Source organism: Artemia sp. Qi Xiang Cuo, chromosome 11 (assembly GCF_049724085.1).
Source record: "Artemia sp. Qi Xiang Cuo chromosome 11, ASM4972408v1, whole genome shotgun sequence".
Classification (NCBI taxonomy): Eukaryota; Metazoa; Arthropoda; class Branchiopoda; order Anostraca; family Artemiidae; genus Artemia; species Artemia sp. Qi Xiang Cuo.
This window is the reverse complement of record NC_142804.1, coordinates 18,325,033-18,347,705: the sequence shown is the minus strand read 5'-3', so window position 1 is coordinate 18,347,705 and position 22,673 is coordinate 18,325,033. Positions and strand designations below refer to the sequence as shown.

Below are 22,673 nucleotides of genomic sequence, written 5' to 3'. Positions count from 1 at the left end.
GTTTTTTTCGGATATACTTTTCCCTGGTCAGAGCCAGGTATCTGAATGCAGCACTAACGGCTGTTTTCTCATTCCGACATCGGACTTCGAGCCTTGTTCTCCTCGAGTCTAGCTTTCCATGTTTTCTCCAACCTGACAACATATGTTTTTTTTCATTATTATTATTATTTTTCTTATAAAGAAATTGCGAATGATTGCGAATGAGTTCAATGATTGGGAGTGTTGTAAGTAGAAATACCCGTTGCATTTAAAGAACTACCTCATGCTCGTTGCAAAAGGTGGCGTCGAAAATTATAGACGTGGCATTAGTAGAAAATTATTCGGGTCATAAATATTAATGAATTAATATTAGGGTAGATACATTATCTCAAGCATGCTTATTGGACATAATTAAAAGAAGGTGTTTAAGCTCACCAGCAGCTATGGATTATCAGGTATCAATTGTTCAATTAAGCATTATTTCGACCAGTCCTTATTAAATTTAAATTCTCTGCCAAAATATGAAGCAAAAAATAAAATAACTAAGTGTCCAGAAAATAGCCATCGAATTTTCGAATCATCTGATTCTTCTGGACACTTCGTGATTTATGTGTTTGCTCATATTTTAGCTGAGAATTTAAGTTCTAACGTACCTTGATGACCTCGCGGTAAACCACCTGTTGGAATATACAATTATAATATTTAAATTGACCAATTGCGGCCTATTAGTCCATAGCTACATTTGAGTTTGAACAACCTTTCCTGATTATGAATTGTCTATGTTTGAATTATATTTAATTATGAAGTATCCAGGGAGCTTTTGAAATAGCCGCCAAATCTGTTGTGGCTGGCTTATAAGTAATGGTCATCTTCATCTCTGAATTTAGTTACTGAAAACCAGCGTTGAATGATATTGCATGGTATTGTTCAGTTTGTGTTTATTAGAAATATATATGCATTTGGAGATATTTTGATTGGAATGTAATTTACCCCGTTATATTTCGTTATATTTCCGTATATTTTTAGAATTCTGAAAAAGTAGCGTTTTACTGAAAACGCAAAACTGAGACAATAAAACACGATTAGGAGCAGAAATGTCCTTAATTAGTTTGTAGAAAATAATTATCTGACTAGTCTGAAGATTAACTTATGCAGCTCTCAGTAGTTTTCTCCAGCCATGAAATCAATAACGAAAAATTTAATTTTAATTTTGTCAAAATCCAAGTAAGCTCAGTTTCAGTAAAGCGCTAGTTTTTTTAGAATTCAGCAAACATAGGGAAATATCACAGGTCGCTTTATTTTCAAAAATATGCTGCATAAAGTTGCTCGTTTTAAGTTTCTACCTCGCCCTTTACTTTCATCAGGAAAACTTCATTTAGAAAAAATTTAATTATGTTCGTTTTTAGACTATTTAAATATACACAATAAATCCTACAAAAAGATCTTGTCTAATTTAGAGGCCGAAACTCAAGAAGCCAACATTTATTTTTGTCAACATTGACATCGACTTACTTCCTACCTCTCTTAAACTTACCCACAAAAAATGTACAATTTTGTCACATAAAAGGTCCAACGGGTATATTAGCATCGTTAATTTTGAGAAGTTGCAGATAAAAAAATATTTTCTTTATGAAGCATTGCCCGGTATGAATATATAGAGATTTTAGAAAATTGGTGGACATTAAACGAGTTTTGGACATACAGTTAAAATAATTTGCAGATATTTATGTTATTGTTATTCCAATATTTCTGCCGCAATGCTGCTTGGACCGTTCATGGGAGAGTATAATTTCATTATTTTTGTTTCTTGAACTTCAGCATTTTAGGAGAACTGGCAGGGTCGTATTTTGGAAGGGGGACAGGGAGGGGCCATGGACCACCCTAATTTTCTGATGGATCCAAGCTTCCTCCCCAAGAGGCCTTTTTTTTCTTTTACAAAATTCAAAGGAAAAAAAATACAATTGGCAATTAGTCAAAATTTTGAAACTGCTACATTTATATGTAGATTAACTTAGATAATAGGAGATTAATAGTGCAACTGGGTCGTGCACAGGGTTGCCAACTGGACATATTTTATGTCCAAAGGACATATTTCTATGTGCCTGGACATAATGACATAATAGGGCAAAAAACGGGCACATTTTAGACATTTGGGACATAAAGTGGACTCATTTTCCAAAATTATTACGTAAAACAAATTACTTTCATCAAAGAATGTCATTCTTCACCAAATGAGTGCTAAGACTTATATCTACTTATTTTTTAAGCTCTGTATTTATTTTCCGGGGTTGCTTGCTCTTCCCTGAAGCGAACTTTCTGAAAATGCCTTCAAAATTCTTTCACCTATAAATGGTATTATTGTCCTGATTTTCACTCGGCACGGTCAAGATAAAGGACAAGCTGTCGCTCAATTCATATATATATATATGTATATGATATGTATATATATATATATCATATGATATAGTATATATATATATGATATATTTGATTGTTGATGATATGATATCATAACTATATAAGTATGTAAATATATGAGTATATTCATTCAGTTTATAATATATCATATGGGATAGTATGATAGAAACTTAAGTAAGTAAATATTTAATGTTATGTGATATAGTATATTATATATATATATGATATATATATATATATATATATATATGATATATATATATAGTATATATATATGTATGTATATATGTATATAGTATATATATATATATATATATATATATATATATATATATATATATATATATATTTATGTATAGGTAAATTTTCGTAAATCATATTATTGACTTACGAATAAAGTAAACATACCACTCGATGCCTTTTGTTATGTTCTTTCCAAATATAATAATCTATTTTTGTCGGATATGAATTGTACTCCCACCCCTATATATACTATTTCAGGGCATATATTTGCACATTAGGGGGTGGGGGGGGGTTAAGTTTAAACTTACCTCCCATTTACATCAGAAATACAACTTACACACACACCCCCCTTAATGTGCAAATATATACCCTAAATTAGAATAGGGGTGGGGTTAAAATTCATATCCGACAAAAATGATTCTTCTATTTGGAAAGAGATAAAAAAAAATTCGGTTTTCTGTTTCTGCTGCAGACACTTTGGCGGCACGTCAACCCTTCGTGGACAGAGATACGGGGCGAGGCCTTTCATCGAGATCGGCTTTAGAAGATGTAAGGACATCTCAAGCGTTCTAGAAGAGCATGCGAAAAGTGACCACCACAGGGACAGTGCAGTTTTGTGGACGAAGTTCAAAGCTATACAAGCCAAGGAGATGCAACCCATCGCATCTGTTTTGTCAACGGACAGGAATAAGGATATGAATGAAAACAGGGAACACGTAAAGGCTTTACTGAAAGTAAGGGCCCTACTGGGGCGACTGGGTACATCCTTTCGCGGCCGCGATGAGACTTAATCTTCGGCAAACAAAGGACATTTTGTCAAAAATTGCAATCTTCTCGCCGAGTATTCTCCCACGCTTTTCAACGGGCTACAAAGACGATACGGCCACTATACGTCCCACGAATATAAGAACGATCTAATTTCAATTATGGAATCTAGGCTTCAGTCTACAATAGTGCAAGAAGTTCAGTGTTCCAAATACTTTGCTGTTCTTGTCGACGAGACAAAAGATAATTCGAAGAAAGAACAGCTCGCCATTCTTCTTAGGTACTCCGACGAGGGAAAAGCACGAGAAAGACCAATAGGATGCTACCATATAAAAAGCCTGGATGCCGAAATTTTAGCCAGCTTCATTCACGACACAGTGGCGAAACTTGGTCTCGACTGGAACTATTGTGTTGCTCAGTGCTACGACGGAGCAAGCATGATGAGCGGACCCTTCTCTGGTGTTCAAGCGCAACTGAGAGTGAAAGCGCCACAAGCAATATACATTCATTGCCATGCGCATAGACTAAATTTGGTCATTGCGAACTGCGTTGAAGGTGTTGGGACTGTTTGCTCATTTTTTTCGTTAGTCCAAAATCTGTACACGTTCATTTCCAACAGCAACACCAGACATCAGCATTTTGTCGAGTCCCAAAAGGCTACTCAACTGCCAGTCCTGGAATTAGAAAGGAGTGCTGCAACAAGATGGTCATACTGGTATTGATCAATATCGAAGATAAAACTCCGATATGAATGTGTTCTGGCTGTACTGTCTGCAGTCAGCGAGGGAGCTGATAGTGAAGCTCGAGCAGAAGCAGCTGGGCTCCAGAGAAAAATAGAATCTTTCACAGTTATATTCCAGTTGCTCTATATGGAAGTAATTCTGAGGACGATAAACTCCCTATCTGAGCAGCTTCAGGCAGTTGATCTGGTAATTTCTAGGTCCTGCACCTTGATTCAAGCAACAAGGAAGGAAATAGCTGAACTGCCCTCTGACACTTCATTTGCATCGCTTTTGGAAAAGGCAAAAGAGTTTGCTGAAGCTCTTGAAATTGAAGTACCAGACGTGAATGGACCCGCGACCGGATCTTCCTCTGCGGGTCAGAAGGGACGACCTAGAAGAACCCAAAAATTATCAAACACCTGAAAGAATTCATGACCACTTCGACGTTAGGAAAAAACTTTGTTGAATCCGACAATAGAGCTCCAACTCTAGCAGAAGAACTGAAAAGAGAATACCTGGAGACTGTAGATCGTCTGATTGCGGAATTCGACAGACGGTTTGCAGATAACCTTCCAGTGCTCAGTACAGTTGAAGCTCTGCACCCCAGCTCTACCAAGTTCATGGATGCAGGGCTACTCAAGCAATTCTCTGGACTTTATTCTGAAATGGACATTGACCAGATTCTTCTTGAGGCCCAAGCTGGTATTGCCAAGCGGTTTTTGCTTGAGGAGGAGGCAAAGCCGAAGAACTTTATGGACGTCCTCGATAATATCGAGACACTTCCAATGGCCTATTCAGAAATTATCAAAGTTCATCATATTGTTGCCACACTTCCTGTCACGACAGCTAGCAATGAACGCTTGTCTTCTGGGCTGGAAATAGTGAAGAACTATCTGCGCTCGACCACAGGAGACGATCGTCTTAGTCACCTGATTTTGATCTTTGCAGAGAAGGGTTTAGTTAAAAACTTGGATTTTAACCAGCCTGTTGAAGACTTTACGAAGATGAAACCGTGATGGTTCCCCATGGTGCCTTGAGTATTCACTCATCTGTTTAAAAATTTTGTTGTATTTTTTTATTTTGTAAATATAATTGATTAAGCAAAGTTTTGTATCGTCATAGCCGGAGCGTGACTCCGACTTGGACTAAAGTATTTACTGTAAGCAGCGAGCTGAAGAATTTGGTTACAGAATATACTTTAGTCAAAGCGTGAGTTTCTACAGAGGTTTGGCTTTTGTCAAGTTATAGGTTTGGAAAAGTGAAATACTCCCAAACAGCTGTTTTTTTAATATCGCACATACTGTTTCCAGTTTCTTCAGATATTTGGCCTATTCCGAAACTATGGGATAAGAGGAAAAGAAGAAAAAGCAAAGCAATTGAGACAATTTCCTTAATTTTTACGGTAACTCCCACGGAAGGCAGTTTTTTTTTCGGATAAAGCTCGAGGCCATTTTTTTTTTATACAAGCCTGCTTCGGGGCCCATATCGATTGCTTGCCCACCCTAAGGTTTGGCTGAAATGGCGTCTCTGAGAACTTGCCGTTAAAATAATATTGTTATGAAAAATACAAACTTAAAACGTTATTTTTTGCAATCAATCTTTTGCATTATTCCACAGTTGCTCTTCTCAAGGCAAATCAGCGCATGCAATTTCTGTCAAATGTACTTGGATACAAAAGAAGCACCTTTTTTAGTTTTAAACCGGCACAATAAACCAGCACAATACAGAAGGGATCACAATTCTTTATGATGCATTCCATAATCTATAAAAATAATGGCACGTCTGCCCGGCTCTATTTTAAGAAATTTTGGTATTATTCAAAACAATTCCATTGTTTGGTTAATTTCAGGAAAATAAACACATTTTCGTTAAAAAAAAAAAAAAAAAATAGCCAGTGATTAGTGTAGAGCTTATTTTCAATTGAGCTATGCAGTAGTTATATTGATGAATACTTCACGTTGGACTGCAGTGTGCAGGGGCCCATTTTAAATTTTCACGAAAGAATAGTAAAACTTAAAACTTAACATATCCAAAATAACAAAATTTATTTTGGGAATTGCATAACAGATTTTTTTTTATTGTTTTTCAGAAACCAATTTGACTAACCTCATGTTAAATTGTACTTATAGATATGCCCCTCTTCCAACTATAATATGACCAGAATCAGTAATGTGTCTTTTTGCGAATCATTTTAATATACTCTCCTCAGTTTCTTTTTAAAAATACTTTCCTCAGTATTTTTGTCTATACGTTTTATCAGTAGCGATTTTAAGCTACATAATCTGGGGGGGGGGGCAAAGGTATACCATAGGTGTGTAAAAAAGGAATTCAATGTGAAAACTAGTGGGGAGGGCAGCTGTCCCCCCTCCTTCCCAGGACAAGAACCGCCACTGTATTTTTATTAATTTGACACCATATAAAGACCAAATTTCCTCATTGGTTAAACATATTGGTAATCACTTTTACTTCTTTTAAAAAAAACCACTAAGCAAGCAGTGTCAAAAGTTATTTGATAACTTTTTTTTGGGGGGGGGGGATTAGGAGGAGATAGTTTTATTATGTTTTTGGAGAAATTCGTTTCGTCTAAATTTGAGGATCACCACCGCATCTTCTTTCTCCTTTATTTTCAGAGAAAAAAATGGAACAGAAGATGGCCGAGAGAAACAGAAAATATTTCATCTCCTAAATTGAGCGGTTTTGTTTCTCATTTTTCGTCACAGTTTTTAATTTTACCCGTTGCAGGTAATTTTTTAGTGTTTTGTCGGGTTGTTTTAGGAATAAACAAGAAACAAAATGATGTTTGACCCTCTAACTACAACCTACTTCATTTTCCTTTCAGGTTGCTGAATCCCGTTGTGTCGAGACTGGATAAACAGCGCGAGAAGAAGCTTAGAAAAGAATTGATCACAGAAGAAAACGAGGTAATATATTATTTCTTTTAAATGAAATGTCAGATTTAACTTGATTATCATTTTATAGGGGTTTTAAAGGATTTATTCAACAACGAAAGTATGCATTTTTTTTTCACCATATCGTTTGCAAACATAGGATATGCAAACGTTTGCATATCCATTTCTTTTTAAACATATATAAAGTTAGTTTTGTTTCTAACTTTAATGAATAAAGCTAGCTTCTGACCGAATTTGACTTTCGCTTCGATAGCCGGATTCCAAGTCTCTAGCTGAAATAATATATAAAAATACATTATATTAAATATATAATAAATTATAAAGATAAATGAAAAATATATAAAAATCTAAATAAATTTATATCTGACTGAATATTCGCTTTGCTTTTGTTTCGGATTAAAGTTGAATTATTTGTTTCTTTGGCCTGTAATTTTGTTTAAATGAATAATTTTTTTTTTAATTTGTCTGTAATGTTCTTTTTTAAATAAATAAATTATGTAACTCGTTTTGGTAAAATTCTAGATGAGGGGCTTTGTCTATCTTGGAAAGTAGTTGAGGAATTTGAATGAAACTCCACGGAATGGATTCAGCTCCTCAATGATCCCCCGGGAAGTTGTTTTGAAGTACTTAACTCTACCTTTTACCCCCCCCCCAATACCTGACCTTTGATGGCCCTTTATTCAGTTTTATGTTGTGCTGTTGAATTTACAAAATGCCAGGAAATAATTTTAAGTAAAGGTTTCCTTGCTTCCTTTCAACGAGAAAAGACATAGTCGGCCTCCCCCCCTGCAATCCAGAAGACTCCAAATCAGGGCATCTCAGGTTTGCGGTCTTGTGCCAGACTCTAAGCAAATTAAAGCCAGCAGCTATTAAGTCTCCTACCTTACTTTCGAAAGCTGTCAATCGAATCAATGTCTTTCTTTGTAGCATTACATTATTTTCTGTTGGACGCCTGTATTTGCAGACCTTAGATTTACTGTCACATTTGCGTAAAGCAATCAGAAGATCTTCTATGTGCATGACACAGACAACAAAATCTTCTCAGTCGAACTGCTCTGGTATTTTAATAGTGACATTGTAACAGTTGTATTTTAATAGAACTAATTCAATACTCTGTCAGAATAGCAAATTTTAGGAAATCCATTTGGGCAGTGATGCTCAAAATGAAAAAAAAATAAGAGGTCAAAGTTTTGACTCCGGAAAAGCAATAGACGTGACATAACCATTGAATGTATTTATGTTTGGACAACAGATACCAGGGGAGAGGTATTACCCCCTCTCAAAGGTTTTCTCCATAGACTCTCCTTCCTCCCTGAAAACAAAATAGTGTCTGAAAATGCACCTTTATTCATCTTTTAACTCTCGCCTGCACATGCCTATCTGTACATCCCTTTTTATATTTACACTAATGTCTTTTTAATTACAATTCTAACTAACCTTGCAATTACCAAGCCAATTCACGGAAATTTGTGGGGTGGTGAAGTAGTTTTTTTTGTTAAAAAAATGAAGATATAAAAAACTATTTTTTAAAATAGAGTAAAGGGGGAAATTTTTTTTCGTTCTTTTTAGTGAAAATTACCCAGGAAAAGTATTTCAAATTCAAAGGGAGGGTAATCCCTCTGCCCCTCCCTGGTAGGCGCCACTGATCCAATTTATGACCATCTCAGGTTTGTAATGCGGTTGAATACACCTGTGTGCGTTCAGCTTGAATATCCGCATGAGTGTAGCCACGGAAAGGGAAAGAGTCCGTTTTTCCCCTTTAAAAATTCTCCGAAGTGAGTCTAAAGTTAACACCTGACTTCATTTTGGCTTCACGTGGTATGGTGCTGTAGTGGATAGTTAGCAGTAGTAGTAGTAGTAAAATTTTCTTAAGGTTTGAACCGTTCAGGCCTGTTAGCCTCTAATACATATTATAAGATATCAAGGCGATAAGTTCACCTGCATAGCGTTTATTTTTAAGCTTTTTTTTTTTCTTGAGGAAATGGTTGCTTATCTAACTTATGGTTCGTCTGAGCTCTCGTATCTCTTTTCACATTGTCTTTTATATTTTCCGTATGGCCCAAGTCTAAGATGATAGCTTATTGATCATTTTCAGGAAGAAGAAGAAGAAGGAAGGTCAAACAACGGAGATGACAGCGATTTTTATGATAGCTCAGAGGATGAAAAAAAAATGGCCAAAGAATTAAGCAAGACCTATAAAAAAGTCAGGAGGGATAACGAACAGAGAGAATATGAAGCAAGACAAGCTGCTAGAAACGAGCCAAAATTCTTTGAGATTAAAACAGATTCTCAATTTGGTAATACTGGCTTGAAGACGAAATCTAAAAGGTACGAAAAATATGTTTTGTTGCTTTCAGTTTTTTTTTTTTTTTTTTTTTTTTTTTTTTTTTTTAGGTAGTAGTTGTGTATTTAAAAAGTCAGTGTGTAAAAAGTATTAATTCAAGGGGTTCGTTGTTCTTGACAGCCCTTTTGATCCCTATTATCAAAGATGTAGATTCGAGGGAGGGAAAGGGTGGCAAAAGGCAGGTTTTATTATGTATATTAGTCGCGAATTTTTACTCCGATATTTTTAAAATATGGGTGGCCAGACATGTGTATGTTGTGTTCGTTTTTTTTTTCAATAAATTTACAACCCCAAAAAACTTCGACATTCTCATCCTTGTAAGGCTCAGTGGCTAGTAAGGAACAAAGGAAAAAAACTGTCTAAAAACAATATGAAACCAAAAAATAAAATGTATACATGGTAATCGTTTTTGTAGGGAAAGGGGGCATATTCGAAAAACAAAACAACAAAGCTGGAGAAAAATGTTAAAAATGTAGTAATATATGCATGGGCGCCCATAAGGGAGGGGGGGGGGGGGGTTGTGGCTGAATGACGCTGCCTTATATTTGTATTAATTTAAAAAACTTTTTCCACAACATACGGTTTTCAAAGAAAAGTAAAGAGCTCCATTAAGCCTAAAATGGGCAGAAATAAAGTCAAATAATCTTCCAAGCGTCACTACCTCAAATCACTATCAACAAATAAGTGAAACTCAAAACGAACAGAACTTCGAATAAACAGCCGACTCAAACTCAAAACGAGCAAAAATTAACATTACTAGGGCTGACAACCCCCATGCCTTCTCAAGATCAGAACATAACTTAGGCTTTACTGAAAAAAAACAAACAAAAAAACAAATGACTGTGGATTGTCAGTTTAATGTACCTATACTGATATTTATTCCTTAAAGTCTTAAGTTGTTTTATTTATTTAAGTATAAAAAGTTAAAACATTTAAACGTATTTTGTTTTCAATAAACCGCAAATTATGTTCTGTCTTGAAAAGGCATGCATGTATCAGCCTTACTAATGTCAATTTTTGCTTGTTTCGAGTTTGACTCGGCTGTTTATTCTAATTTATGTTCGTTTTGAGTTTCATTTAATTATTGATTGTGATTTGTGGTAATTTTACGCTTGAATGAATACTTGACTTTATTTCTGCCCATTTTTGGCTTAATGGAGCTCTTCATTTTTCTTTGAAAAACTTGTTTTCTGGGAAACGTTTTTCAAAGATTAATTTTTGTTCGTTTTTTATTGACATAGTTTCGTGAAAAAATAATATTTCATATCTTTTCGGTTTTTTTTCTATAAGAATCCATAGTTCAATTCAATTCAGTTTTATTAATAATAGATTCAATAAAAACATGAAAAATTTATACAAAAAATATACAATCATTTAGTAAACACTTTAAAATACTAAGCACTTTTCCTCTAGGCCATAGCCTGTTGAGGTAACATAAATTACTGCAATTTACGTGAGCATTCAAATTCATTCACTCTACACTTACAAAAATTAGACCCAGCTACCAAAATCATTCAAATAAAAAAAAAAACTAAATAAAAGGAAACGAACCCAAAACAACATAATTCCCTTTAACCTATCTTTAACTACCCTTCAAACCTTTCCCTAACCTATTCCCCCTCCCTCCCCCAAGAAAAAAAAAACAAAAAAGCAATCAACCCAATGACCCAAAATACTTTTTTATCGCAAATTTAAATGATCCCACTGCCCTCTTCTCTTTTAAATCTTTAGGCAACGCATTCCACACCCTAGAGCAGACTATATCAATAGAAAAATCGGATCTTATGCAAGGTGTAGAAGGAATGTTAAATTGATCTTTAGTTCTAATATTTACACTATGGAGATTTGACATATTTTGAAACAAATTTGAAAAACACTCAAGTAAAAGACCATGATGAAATCGGTATGCAAAAGTAGAGCAAGCAATTTTATATAAATTATCAGTTGATTGTAAATCCCCATCTCCTATAAGTAAAAGAGCTTTATCATTAATTTTTTTCAATCTTTGAGTATGAATTTTAAATGTTGACATCCAAGCTATTGAACAATATCTGAGATGGGATTGGATCAGAGAAAAATAAAGCAGGCGTAAAATTTTTTTGGGGAAAAAATGTTTAAGCTTTTTAATCATACCGAAATTCCTTGAAACTTTCAAATATACGACATTCACATGATGTTTAAAAGAAAGATTTTCATCAAGTAAAAGTCCCAAGTATTTAGTGAAACCCGTCTCAGGTCTGCTAACCACACCTCTCGATGTTAATAACCCTCCAAAATCCGGGTGAGATTTTCCTATTCGCGAAAAAATCAAAATTTTGATTTAAGCACATTGATCACTAGCTTATTGGCATCCATCCAATCATAAACTCGCTCAATAGCTAATTGAAGTTATTGTAGTGTGGTCTCCGGAATTATCTACAAAATTTCAATCAGATGCATTTGGTGAAAATATGACATGGCGGGAGGGTATAGCTGCCCTCCGATAAATTTGACTCTTAAAAATGGCACTTCAACTTCCAATTTCCAATCCAATGATCCCTCTCCGAAGTTTATACGACCACCGTTTCCATAAAAACCTTATGTACCCTCGAGGCATAACTTATAACCTGAGGACTGTGGGGGGGGGGTCTCATCCTCAAAGACATAATTTCTGAACTTTTAAACTACGTCAAACAAAATAAATATCTCGAAATTTTGATTGGAAGTGTTTGGGGAAATGCTGGGCATGAAAGGGGGGGGGATAGTTGCCCTTTAATCACTTTTGACTATCAAAGAGGGTACTAGCTTTTTCAATTTCTTACCGGATGAGCCGTTTTCGAAGTTTCTACGACAACAAATGGTCATTTTAAAATTTCTGTCAGATGCGTTTCTGGAAAATACGACGCGTGTGTATGTATTTGTGTGTGTGTGGGGGGGTATTTGCCCTCTGATCACTTTGAATCTTAAAAAGAGTACTATAACTTGTTATTACTAATCCAATGAGCCCTCTCCGAAGTTTATACGACCACCATTTTTTATAAAAAAAACCTTATGTAATCCCAGGGCATAATTTACAACCCTTGCCCTGAGGCCTATGAGAGGGGGGGCTCATCCTCAAAGACATTATTTCTGGATCTTTCAACTACGCTGACCAAAACGACTATCTCAAAAATTCTGATTGGATGTGTTTGGGTAAATGATTAGTGTAGAGGGGGGGGTAGTTGACCTCCAATCACTTTTGACTGTTAAAAAGGCCATTAGAACTTCTGATTACCAATCAAATGAGCCCCCTCCGAGGTTTATACGACCACCCTGTCTATAAAAAACCTTATATTCCCCCAGGGCATAACTTGCAACCCTTGCCCTGAGGGTTTTGTGGGGGGGGGGTTTCATCCTCAAAGTCATAATTTTCGGACCTTTAAACTACACTGAACAAATTGGCTATCCCAAAGTTTTTAATTGGATATATTTGGGGAAATGATTGACGTGGGGGGGGGGTGGCTGGTTACCCTCCATGAGCTGTTTTTGAAGTTTCTATGGCATTTATTTCTATAAGAAGTGCCCTGGTCTAAAAAAAAAATATTGTGCCCACATCGCACTTTACTTTACTACCTATGATATTCTTTTTTTAAATTTCTATTTTACAGCATTGGAAGTGCCGATTCGACAAGGCAAGCCCCTTCCTCCCTAAAATTCAGCCTATGGGTGCCCATGAACATATGAGAAAAACCGTGAGCATCATGGGGTGTGGAGAGTTGATTCTCCGAAATAAGGTGCCACGTGTCCAGTCAGGGAGCTCTTGTAGCATCTTGTTCATCTCTTTCTAATTCAGTTTTTATCAGCCTCTCTAGCCTCCCTTTTTAAACCTCTAGCTGTTTTCACATGCATCTCTGGCTTCATGCCTAGACGTGGATTTCTGGCCGGGTACGTGTATTGGCGTAGAACTCTTACTGAATTTGCACCCGAACTTGGGTTTACCGGTATTTTCTAGGCTCGGAAGTTAAACAAGTACCTTTAGAAAGCTTGCTTATTTAGCGTTTTCTTATCCTCTTTATTCTTTTACAATAATTATTTTTTTTTACAGGCTATGCCTAAGCCAAAATTGATTTACCAAACTGTTCACAAATTGTTAGGCTAGAAAGTGAAATAAAAACAACAACAAAACCATTAAATTCCTGAATAAGCTGAAATTAGGTTGTCAGTAGGTTTTTTCAATCAATTGATATTGCTTACAGTGTGCAGTTTTGAGATTTACCTTTTCCCCGTTGGACTCGTTGTTGGGCTTTGGGCCTTCAGGGTTCATTTGAGGCTAGAAATTCCAGACACAGCCCGATTAAGCAGCAACTTTTTTCGCTAAGACGACTAGAATTACTGTACAAAAAAGTGTAAGTTGAGACAAAGATAAATCATGAGCCAACCTAAACTGTTGGATTAAAATTTTGGTTGTAAAATTTTTGAGGGTGTATTATTTGAACAGAAATGGAGAACTCTTATGCTCTTTTCGAGAGCCAAAAGTGACCGGAGAGATACTAGGCCTCCTACGGTCCCATGTTTTGCCCCCTGGGGCCCATCTTGACCAAATTTTGGCGTCATATTAAAATCCCAATGTAGCTATTGTCATCAGAAAGGTTGAAATTTAATAACCTTTTCAGAAACCTTTCAGAAACCTTTCAAATTTAATAAACCTCCCCACATTTTTAGAAGAAACAATGTTTGACCGTCCTTTTGCTCTTTTTCTACTCTAACGGTGCACGAATTAAGATTTTCACCATTTCGCTTTGCATGGCGAAAATGCAAAATTGTTTTTCGTCAGTCCTTATGTTTAGTTTGATAAATGTAAGGAAAATTTGGCACTTGGGCATTATATGGGCCTTTCTAAAAAGTCAAGTTTGGTTAATGCTAATGAAATAAACTGAAATAGGATGAATATATAATAATTTATAAACAAATTTCGGCTATATATTTGCACATTAGGGGGGTGGGGGGGGGGTAAAGCATAGCATATATTAAATACGTAACCTAACCTAGGTAGCTTCCCCCCTCCAAACCCACAAAAACAGCAGTTTAAATATCGTAACACAATGAAAACCACGCTATGGATTGCATTACTCTATAGCGGACTCTTGAATTAACCCGTCAAAAACGGTTTTTTCGCGACTGGTTTCCTTGTAAAGGCCCATATAGTGCCTAAGTACCGAAAATTTCTTCATTCATTTTCAGAGTTATGGTAGCCTTGTCACCGGCGCGTCGACCTTATTGCTGTTACGCAGGTTGAATTGTGTCATCACGCAGAACGTAACAATACTGTCGTTAAGCAAGAGAAAGGGCGTTGTTTTTTTTTTTGTTTTTTTTTGGGGGGGGGGGCAGTTTTACCATTTTATAGGAGAGAGGAGGTTTTGAAGCTTTGTATGATCGTTTTTTTTTCCATGTTTCAGTAAAACAAACCATTAAAGATCTTACTTTGTGGCTCGTTAATGAGGCTTTTCTATGGTTATATAAATGGCTTTATGTGGTTTCTCTGGTTAGGATTTTCTATGGTTAAATATTGTATATATAAATATGTAAAATTGTCTTTCAGCTAGAGTTTTGTTCGGATCATGGCCTGTTTAAATACTTTATATAAAATAAATATGTACCTTCAAATGCGCCTAGTTGTTAAGAGCAATTAGAGCCAGGATTGTCTCTTGTCAAAGAAAAAAATAACCTAAAAACAGCAAAACTACTAAAGTTACAGCTTCTTTGATTATTTTTATTAATTTTTTTTTTTATATAGTAAACTTTTAGAAATATTTTCTAAATTTAACTTTTATAGCTATAAGATACTTACTAAAATGAAAGAATAAAAAAGGTCTAACTCGACAGTGGAACGATTTTTTTCTTGTCAAAAACCACTGCAGAAACAAACATCACAAGGAAGAAACAAAAATAACTAAATATATTATAAATCGCTAGTATCGCAACCCTGGCTTACAACTTCAAGCAGCTCAATAATTTATTACTGAAAAAAGGTTTCATGTGCGCCCTTTGTTTCTGGGCATGGTGACTATGTGCGTGTCATATGACCGATTACTGATGAGGTATAACGCAGAAACGTAGTGCGTTGCTTGAGTTTCACTTCTGTTTTGACCCAAGAATAAACGAAGAGATAAAAGAAAAATTGAGTAAAAAAACACTCTGAAACGGAACTGCTCTATTACCTATTTTTATAAAAGCTACCTAATATTTATTTTCTGTCCTTAAGTGCTTGTCACCGTGATTCGGTTATATACATGTTTAGTAAGTTGACTAAGCCTCTACTACTACTGTAGCTACTACTAACAAATCGCTGCAGCATCAAGCCACCTGAGACCACCACAGCCGCGCTTATTCCTCCTCTATCTCAACTTTGCTTGTTCCTCCTCAATGTCATTTTATTCGAAGTTTGCCTCTTTTACATCCTCCCAAAAGGTACAATTTCTTTAAAATCTTTCTTACAACCTCTTCTCGGGTCCATTTGGGGACGACCTACTTCTCATTTGGCTTTAGATGAATGGCCGATAAGGACGATCTTTGGTAATCTGTCATGCTTCATTCGCAAATCGTATCTAGCTATCTCAACGTTTCTCTCATTATAGCCATAGAAAGTGTCAATATTATATGCCCTGCGATATTCAGTGCCATAAAAAGGATTAGATTAAATTTCAGGGTCTCTAACACCTTTCAATCCTGGAAAAATTAGGATCACAGGGTATAACCCATGTTGTATGGCTTTATTGGCTGCTTTTCTATCCTACGGTTTGACACTGAAATGCACTGTACTTTACTGTTGTTTCGAACTATTCTCATTTGCTACTTTTATTCTTTGTGTTCTTTTACATAAATACATTCATGTTATTATATTATTTTATTTGTATAAAACAATATTTATATGTACATTTGTAATTATATGATAACATATGTTTTTATACTTATTATTGTATATAATTATTTTATAATTTGTATATTTATATAAATGTATGCAAATGTATATTCTAGATCAACGCTTGAAGAACGATTGCAAATAGAAGAGCAGGAGAGCATAACGAGACCCCGAACTGGGGGAGTTGGCAGCAGGGAAATGACTTTTACGCTTAAACAGGTACTGTCAATCTTTATTTAAAAAAAAAAAATTTAAGCGTCCTTAGATGTCAAAACACCCTATTTGCAAAAAAAGATTCAGTATTGTTTTTTTTTTCAACGCCTGACTGATATTGGATATTTCCTCTAACTGAAAAATTGCGGAAAATTTCTTATAACTTGCAACACAACATTACTTGTTTTTTCTTTTAATATTTATAGATCAGTGTATTTGAAAAGCCCAGGGGTCATACACAAAAAAATATGTACAAAACGAGTAAATAACTAACAAAGCAAATTAAAAAACACCCAAAAACAAAATAAAAACGCGAAAAATACCTAATCAAGATACAAATGAGTTAATTGCATAAACTTTTCCTTCTTTCCAAGCATTTACACCAACTGAAGTTGTTGTTGCTGGGTGTGTACATTGAAGAATGCCAAGAAGCAGCAAAACAATTCCATGTAAATATTTCCTCCTCATAAAGGGGACAAGCATGCCGCCCTTCTGGAATCACACTTGTTCTAGCAAATTCCTTTTGCCTCTTCTGTGTTGGAAGGCAATTTGCCCGTAGTTGCATCCATCGGCAAAAAAACTTGCCCGGTAAATTAAAATAAATTTCCTTTCCAAAACTAAATTTAGCTGTTGTAGAATTTTCAACCAGGGACTCCCAATATTGAATTTCTTGACTTTTTAAAATAAACCTGACTTTCTAATTCTGTATGTAAATCATGAGGAGCAATACAGTCATTCCATGCATAAAGCATTCCCCTCTCCACTTTCTTTCTAATTCTGTATGTAAATCATGAGGAGCAATACCGTCATTCCATGCATAAAGCATTCCCCTCTCCACTTTCTTTCTAATTCTGTATGTACATCATGAGGAGCAATACCGTCATTCCATGCATAAAGTATTCCCCTCTCCACTTTCTTTCTAATTCTGTATGTAAATCATGAGGAGTAATACCGTCATTCCATGCATAAAACATTCCCCTCTCCATAGTAATGATTCAATCAGGGATGATCATTAAGTTTACAAAACCATTCTTTAGCATCTCTTCTTATGCAGCTATGTCTTCATTTAGCCTAATCAAAGTCAACCAAAAATTTAGCATCAAAATAGACCTACGTAGCTTTAATGACCTTTCAATGAAATTTAGTACTATTACCGCGGCACACACGATGTAAACCCAAAATTACAGCGACCAAGTAATTTGTCTATGAATGCTTTTATATTTGGCTTTGATGTTGCGTAAATAATTGCGTTAAGATGGCTTTAAATAATACAGTTATTTGTAAGTCGGACCATGGGTCTGTAAAAAAGTCTTAAGCCAAGTTCTAACAGGAATCAAATGTCCCTTGGAGTTCAGACGGAGGTGGATTAGAAATCCAAGTGTTTTCCTTCAAACATGGGGGGGGGGGGTAAAGGTCTCTCGATTCCCATACACCGTATTAATAAGGGAATGTTTAATATAAGTCAGATGCAGGGATAGATTTAGAAGGTTCATGAGGGGGGGGGGGGATCTTCTCTCAAAGATTAGTTTGAAAATGATTTTAAACTCCATGATAATATAATAGATGACACTCTTGTATCCATCGAGGCAAAACTACAATGTTGATCCGGATAGAAACCAAGAGAATCAAGTACTGAAAACCCAGTTGAGTTCAGAGTTTGTCTAAGACACAAGACAATTAGAATGAACTAAATGGGGAACTTTGGGGATTTTTCTATGAAAGGTGACCTTGGAAATTGTCTTTTGTCGTGGACTGTTAAAAAGAGTAAATGCTGCAAAGAGGTTGAAAGAGTAAGATTATGATATAGTTATGATAAAGTAAGGCTTATTCTGTGAAATCCTGAAATTAGAGCGGTAATTCCCTCTAAAGATTTGTATGAAATTCGAATAAATTATCCTGGCTAGAAAATGCCTTCAGCAATTTTAGCCTGAGGCTACATAGAGATTTCCCTAAAAATACGTTAAAAAAATTATTTAGGGGATGTTGAACTAATTCAAAAGACACTAGGTGTATCGAAACTTTCAAAAGAGCGTATGTGAAATATCTCAAGAAGGGCTAAGGGTGTTAAGTTGGATCTTTCAGGGATATAATAAAGTAAGACTTGTCCTTTGAAATCCTGAAATTAAGCACAAATTTCCTCAAAACAATTGTTTGAAATCGGAACACTTCCCTACAGATACTTTCAGAGCATCTTGAGGAGGGTGTTCAACTAATTCAAAAGATACGGTATGGTTCTAGATTGTCCAAAGGGTGTATATGCAATATCTCAGAAAGGTCTAAGGGTATTAAGTTGGGGCTTTCAGAGATATGATAAAGTAGGGCCTTTTCTTTGAAAATCCTGAAATTAGAACACAATTTTACTAAAACAATTGTATGGAACGGAACAAATTTCTCTGCATAGAACATGTATTCAGCAATTTTATTCTGAAGTTGCATAGAAAACAACCGGTCAAATAGCTTTGGATTGAAACAAATCACATAGGAGAGATCCATAGTTTTCTCTAATTTACCCTATTTATACGATGGGGCTGTTGACAATATGTAACTTGTTTAGCTTGAAATTTTGAATATGGATACAATTGCCAGGCTTCTAATGTTTATTTGGCTATTGCTTAAAACTTTTTTGAATCAGTCAATTTACCCCCCCCCTCTATCCACACTAAAAAAATCTTCATACTTGGGTCACTCTGACAACTATTTTTACAACTAAAATGCTCTAAATCAGTGGCTTCCAACTGATTTTTAACCATAAGGCATGTGTAAAATTCTGATGACCTCTCATGATATCCAGATTTTATTATTCAAAATTTTGTGTATTCACCTGAAGGAAGCTTAAAATGCCATTGACTTGGTACCGTTATTCGGGTCGTCCGCTCCTCCTCATGACATATTTTCTACTGATGAAAAATATCGTCTAATTATAACAGCGTTTACACAATATATGAGGTCATTACAATACAATCGTGCATCCTTTTTTCTCTTTAAGCGCATATGGATTTGTCATTATTCATATGTAAAGTATTTTTTTTTAGATTGAGATTCTAAAGTATAGTCAGCCGAATGGTACACGCCCTGCCCATGACCAACCAAAATATTGCCATGCCTCACCGGTGGGGCCGGTTGGGAATAACAGCTCTAGACCCTCTCAACTTTTTAGAAAACATTTAAGGTTATCCCGCAATTGAACATCCTCAAATACTGTTTTTAATGCGCATGATCAAAGGGTACTTGAGTGCATGTGCCTAGTGGGCTGGGTAGATTTGTCCTGATTCCAAAAAGGTATTGCCCCTAGAAATTATCAGTGCTCGGTAAAGTAGTTTTTCCCCTGTGTTTCTTTTCCCATGGCTAGATTCTGTAATAAACGTCTTTAGATCTGTTCATGTTATATATCGTTATGTTTTTTTATTACCAGGATAAAAGCTAATCGTTGTCAGATAAGATGTCACAATATAAATATAATCTTTATGCTTGTTTTAATCTTAATCTTTATGTTGTATTTTATCTCATATAGTCTAACCTTAATCTCTTTAACTTGTATTCGTTTTAAACTTAACCTCTCACACCCTTTATTTAGTGTTCTACTATCATTGATAATTGCTTATTTTTTACTTTTGCAGAGCGAAAAATTTGTGAAGACCAGAGAAGAGGCAAAGAAACATTTTGAAGAGCGAAGACAAATTCGAAGATCAGCAAAAGGAATGCACACTAAGAAAGTTAAGCTAAGACATTTTTAAATAAAATTATTCCTTTTCTATGCTGCTATCAAATTCGAAAAACATGTACTATTAAAAGGGCGTAGTTGTTCTAACGAGGGGCCCCAAGTACGTGCTTTAGGCCCGATATCAGCTGGTACCAGGCAGGAATAGTGGACCTTAGGATTATTCGTAGCAGCATATGCTGACGACAGGCGCATCACGCTTGCACAAACAACGGCAGACATGCACGCTTGCTGACACCTGTATGTCTAGTCAGGTCGTACTTCCAATAAATTGTGGTGTTCAAATCAGTGGATCCCTGGTATTAGTAATACTCGTCCCATAATATGCGACATTTGAGAATAGAAAGTTGGGAGGGGGTAGGGATTAAGAGAAAAAATGTAAACTTTTATCAATATTAGAATCACCAATGGATTAGTTCATTTACAATTTTGCTTAATTTAGAGAAATTGGAGGAATCCCTGGAAAACGGAATCGAATCTCAATAGTAAGTTTAATAACGGATTTATTGCTTCGAAGAATTAAACCCCAAAAATGAGAAGAATGGATCTTATTTTTTTGAAAAGGTTTTCTTTTTTGTGGGTAGGGTAAAAAGTTGGAGGGGATGCTCATTCGATCCGTCACTTCAAGATTATTTGTTTGTTTGTTTTTGTCGTAGTGGAAGAGAATATGCCACTAAGGAAATATTTGAGCCATATTGTACTGCAAAATGGCAGTTTTAGCTTACAAATTGCAATCAAAGAAAAATTCGAAGGTTTCCAGAAATTTCTGAAAGACATGCTGCCACATGTTAGCGCGTTTGCTTCTAACAATATATTGAGTTCCTTCAAGATAGACCGTTGTCATAGATTATCGGCTCAAGTACTCTGCTCTTGAAAAAACCCTTTGACACCGTGCAACAAGAAATCTTTTCACGCGAGAGCGGCTTTGATGTCTATCAGTCATTTGTCTGCTTTTCTGTTAGAATGACAGTTTTCGACTTTCTGAATAGTCGTGACATTTTCAGGCTCAAGAAAGATACCATGTGACCAAGACGACATTTTTAGATGTATTTTTCTGCATTAAGAAAATTGAACAATCTATTAGATTTGTTGGGAACTTCAATAAATTTAATGCCTTAGTAATTAAAATAATGTTTTAAATAATTTAATTTAAAATAATTTTAAAATAATGTTTTAAAATATTTAAAATATTAAATTTTTAATAATGTTTTAAATTTAAAATAATGTTTCTTGGCGATTAGAAGCTACATGCCGTCAATAGCTTTTATATTTTACCAGTGATTGACACCGAAATATTTTGATATTTTAGAATATTTTCTAGAATTTCGAGACTAAAGCCTATATATATGAGGAATGTCCGCGATGGTCGTAGTTACGAAGAAAGCATGTAGTCTACCTAATGGAAAAGTACTGTACTGCTTTGAGAGTTGGAGTTAGTGTTTTTCTATTTAGTGTTATTTAGTTATTAGTCCACAATTCATTCTAAGGTTAGTAATTTTTTTCAGTGTGGCTGAACTTATGATTAAATTGAGCTCATAATTTGTCATATTAGACTTTCGAAGTACATAATACCCTGAACATTCATAAAAACAAGTAAGAAAAAGGATGATTCATAGCTTTGTGAGGATCTAAAAAAAAAGTATTTTTCAGTGCAGATATTTTGCTTCGAGAAATAGTTATTTTATTTTTATAACTGCATTGTTATTAAATAGTTATTTAATGACTGCAGCAGATTTTGTGTTTATTGCCTTCTGCAGCTGTCTCAAATCGCAGTATTAAATTATACTTCGAGCAAAGTTATACTATCCTACTTAATTTTTTTTTCGCTATCATTAGCTTTCAGAAAAATCAGTTCCTACAATTTATTAACTGGATTATGGAGCGTTTGAAAACGGACATTCAGGTCCTTTAGTCATTTTTTTTTACGGAATGTTTTCCGACCAGGAGAACAAGTCTGTGCTCAGGTCGCTATATTTTCCAATATTTTGAAATGTCAGGAAAAATACTTGATATAAGAGATAGGTCCATCAAATACGCTGTGGGGTCTGAAACTAAAAGGAAAAAGTATTTAAGGAGTCATCCATCAACCATGGATGTCTGCAGACTGAAAATAAGATTAATTAGACATTAAGTTAGGACCATTTCTATCACAAGTTAAGAGAAATATAAACTGATCTGTAAGGGGAATACCTCTTACCACTTTGTCAGATAAGACAGCCTTAGAAGACAGGGTTGTAAAATACTTGTCAAAAGAAGCAAATATTTTTTTGCAATTATTTTACTTTAGGAATAGTTATTTCCTGTTTTTCCAGACCAAGCCATTGATTATTCTTAAGGTTAAGACATTGCTTTTGCCGAAGTATTTAATCTTACCATCGAATGGACCTTAACCTAACATGTTTTTCTGTTTTGTCAATTAAGCTTTCTGAATCAATGTTTTGCCAAAGATTCACAAACATAAAAAAAGATATGGTTAAGACATGAT

The 22,673-nt window shown here is 35.2% G+C and overlaps 1 protein-coding gene across 1 annotated transcript in view; it reads left to right on the top strand.

Annotated features, from left to right (window-relative positions):
• l(2)34Fd (nucleolar protein 10 lethal (2) 34Fd) overlaps positions 1 to 20,222 on the top strand; it is an 81,052-nt gene extending 60,830 nt beyond the window's left edge. The window contains exons 10-13 of the mRNA XM_089097096.1: positions 6,967 to 7,048; positions 9,132 to 9,364; positions 16,374 to 16,476; positions 20,088 to 20,222. Coding sequence (XP_088953222.1) covers positions 6,967 to 7,048; positions 9,132 to 9,364; positions 16,374 to 16,476; positions 20,088 to 20,204 — 535 coding nt within the window. The 3' untranslated portion in view covers positions 20,205 to 20,222. The remainder of the gene's footprint in view (positions 1 to 6,966; positions 7,049 to 9,131; positions 9,365 to 16,373; positions 16,477 to 20,087) is intronic.
• Positions 20,223 to 22,673: the final 2,451 nt, after the last annotated feature.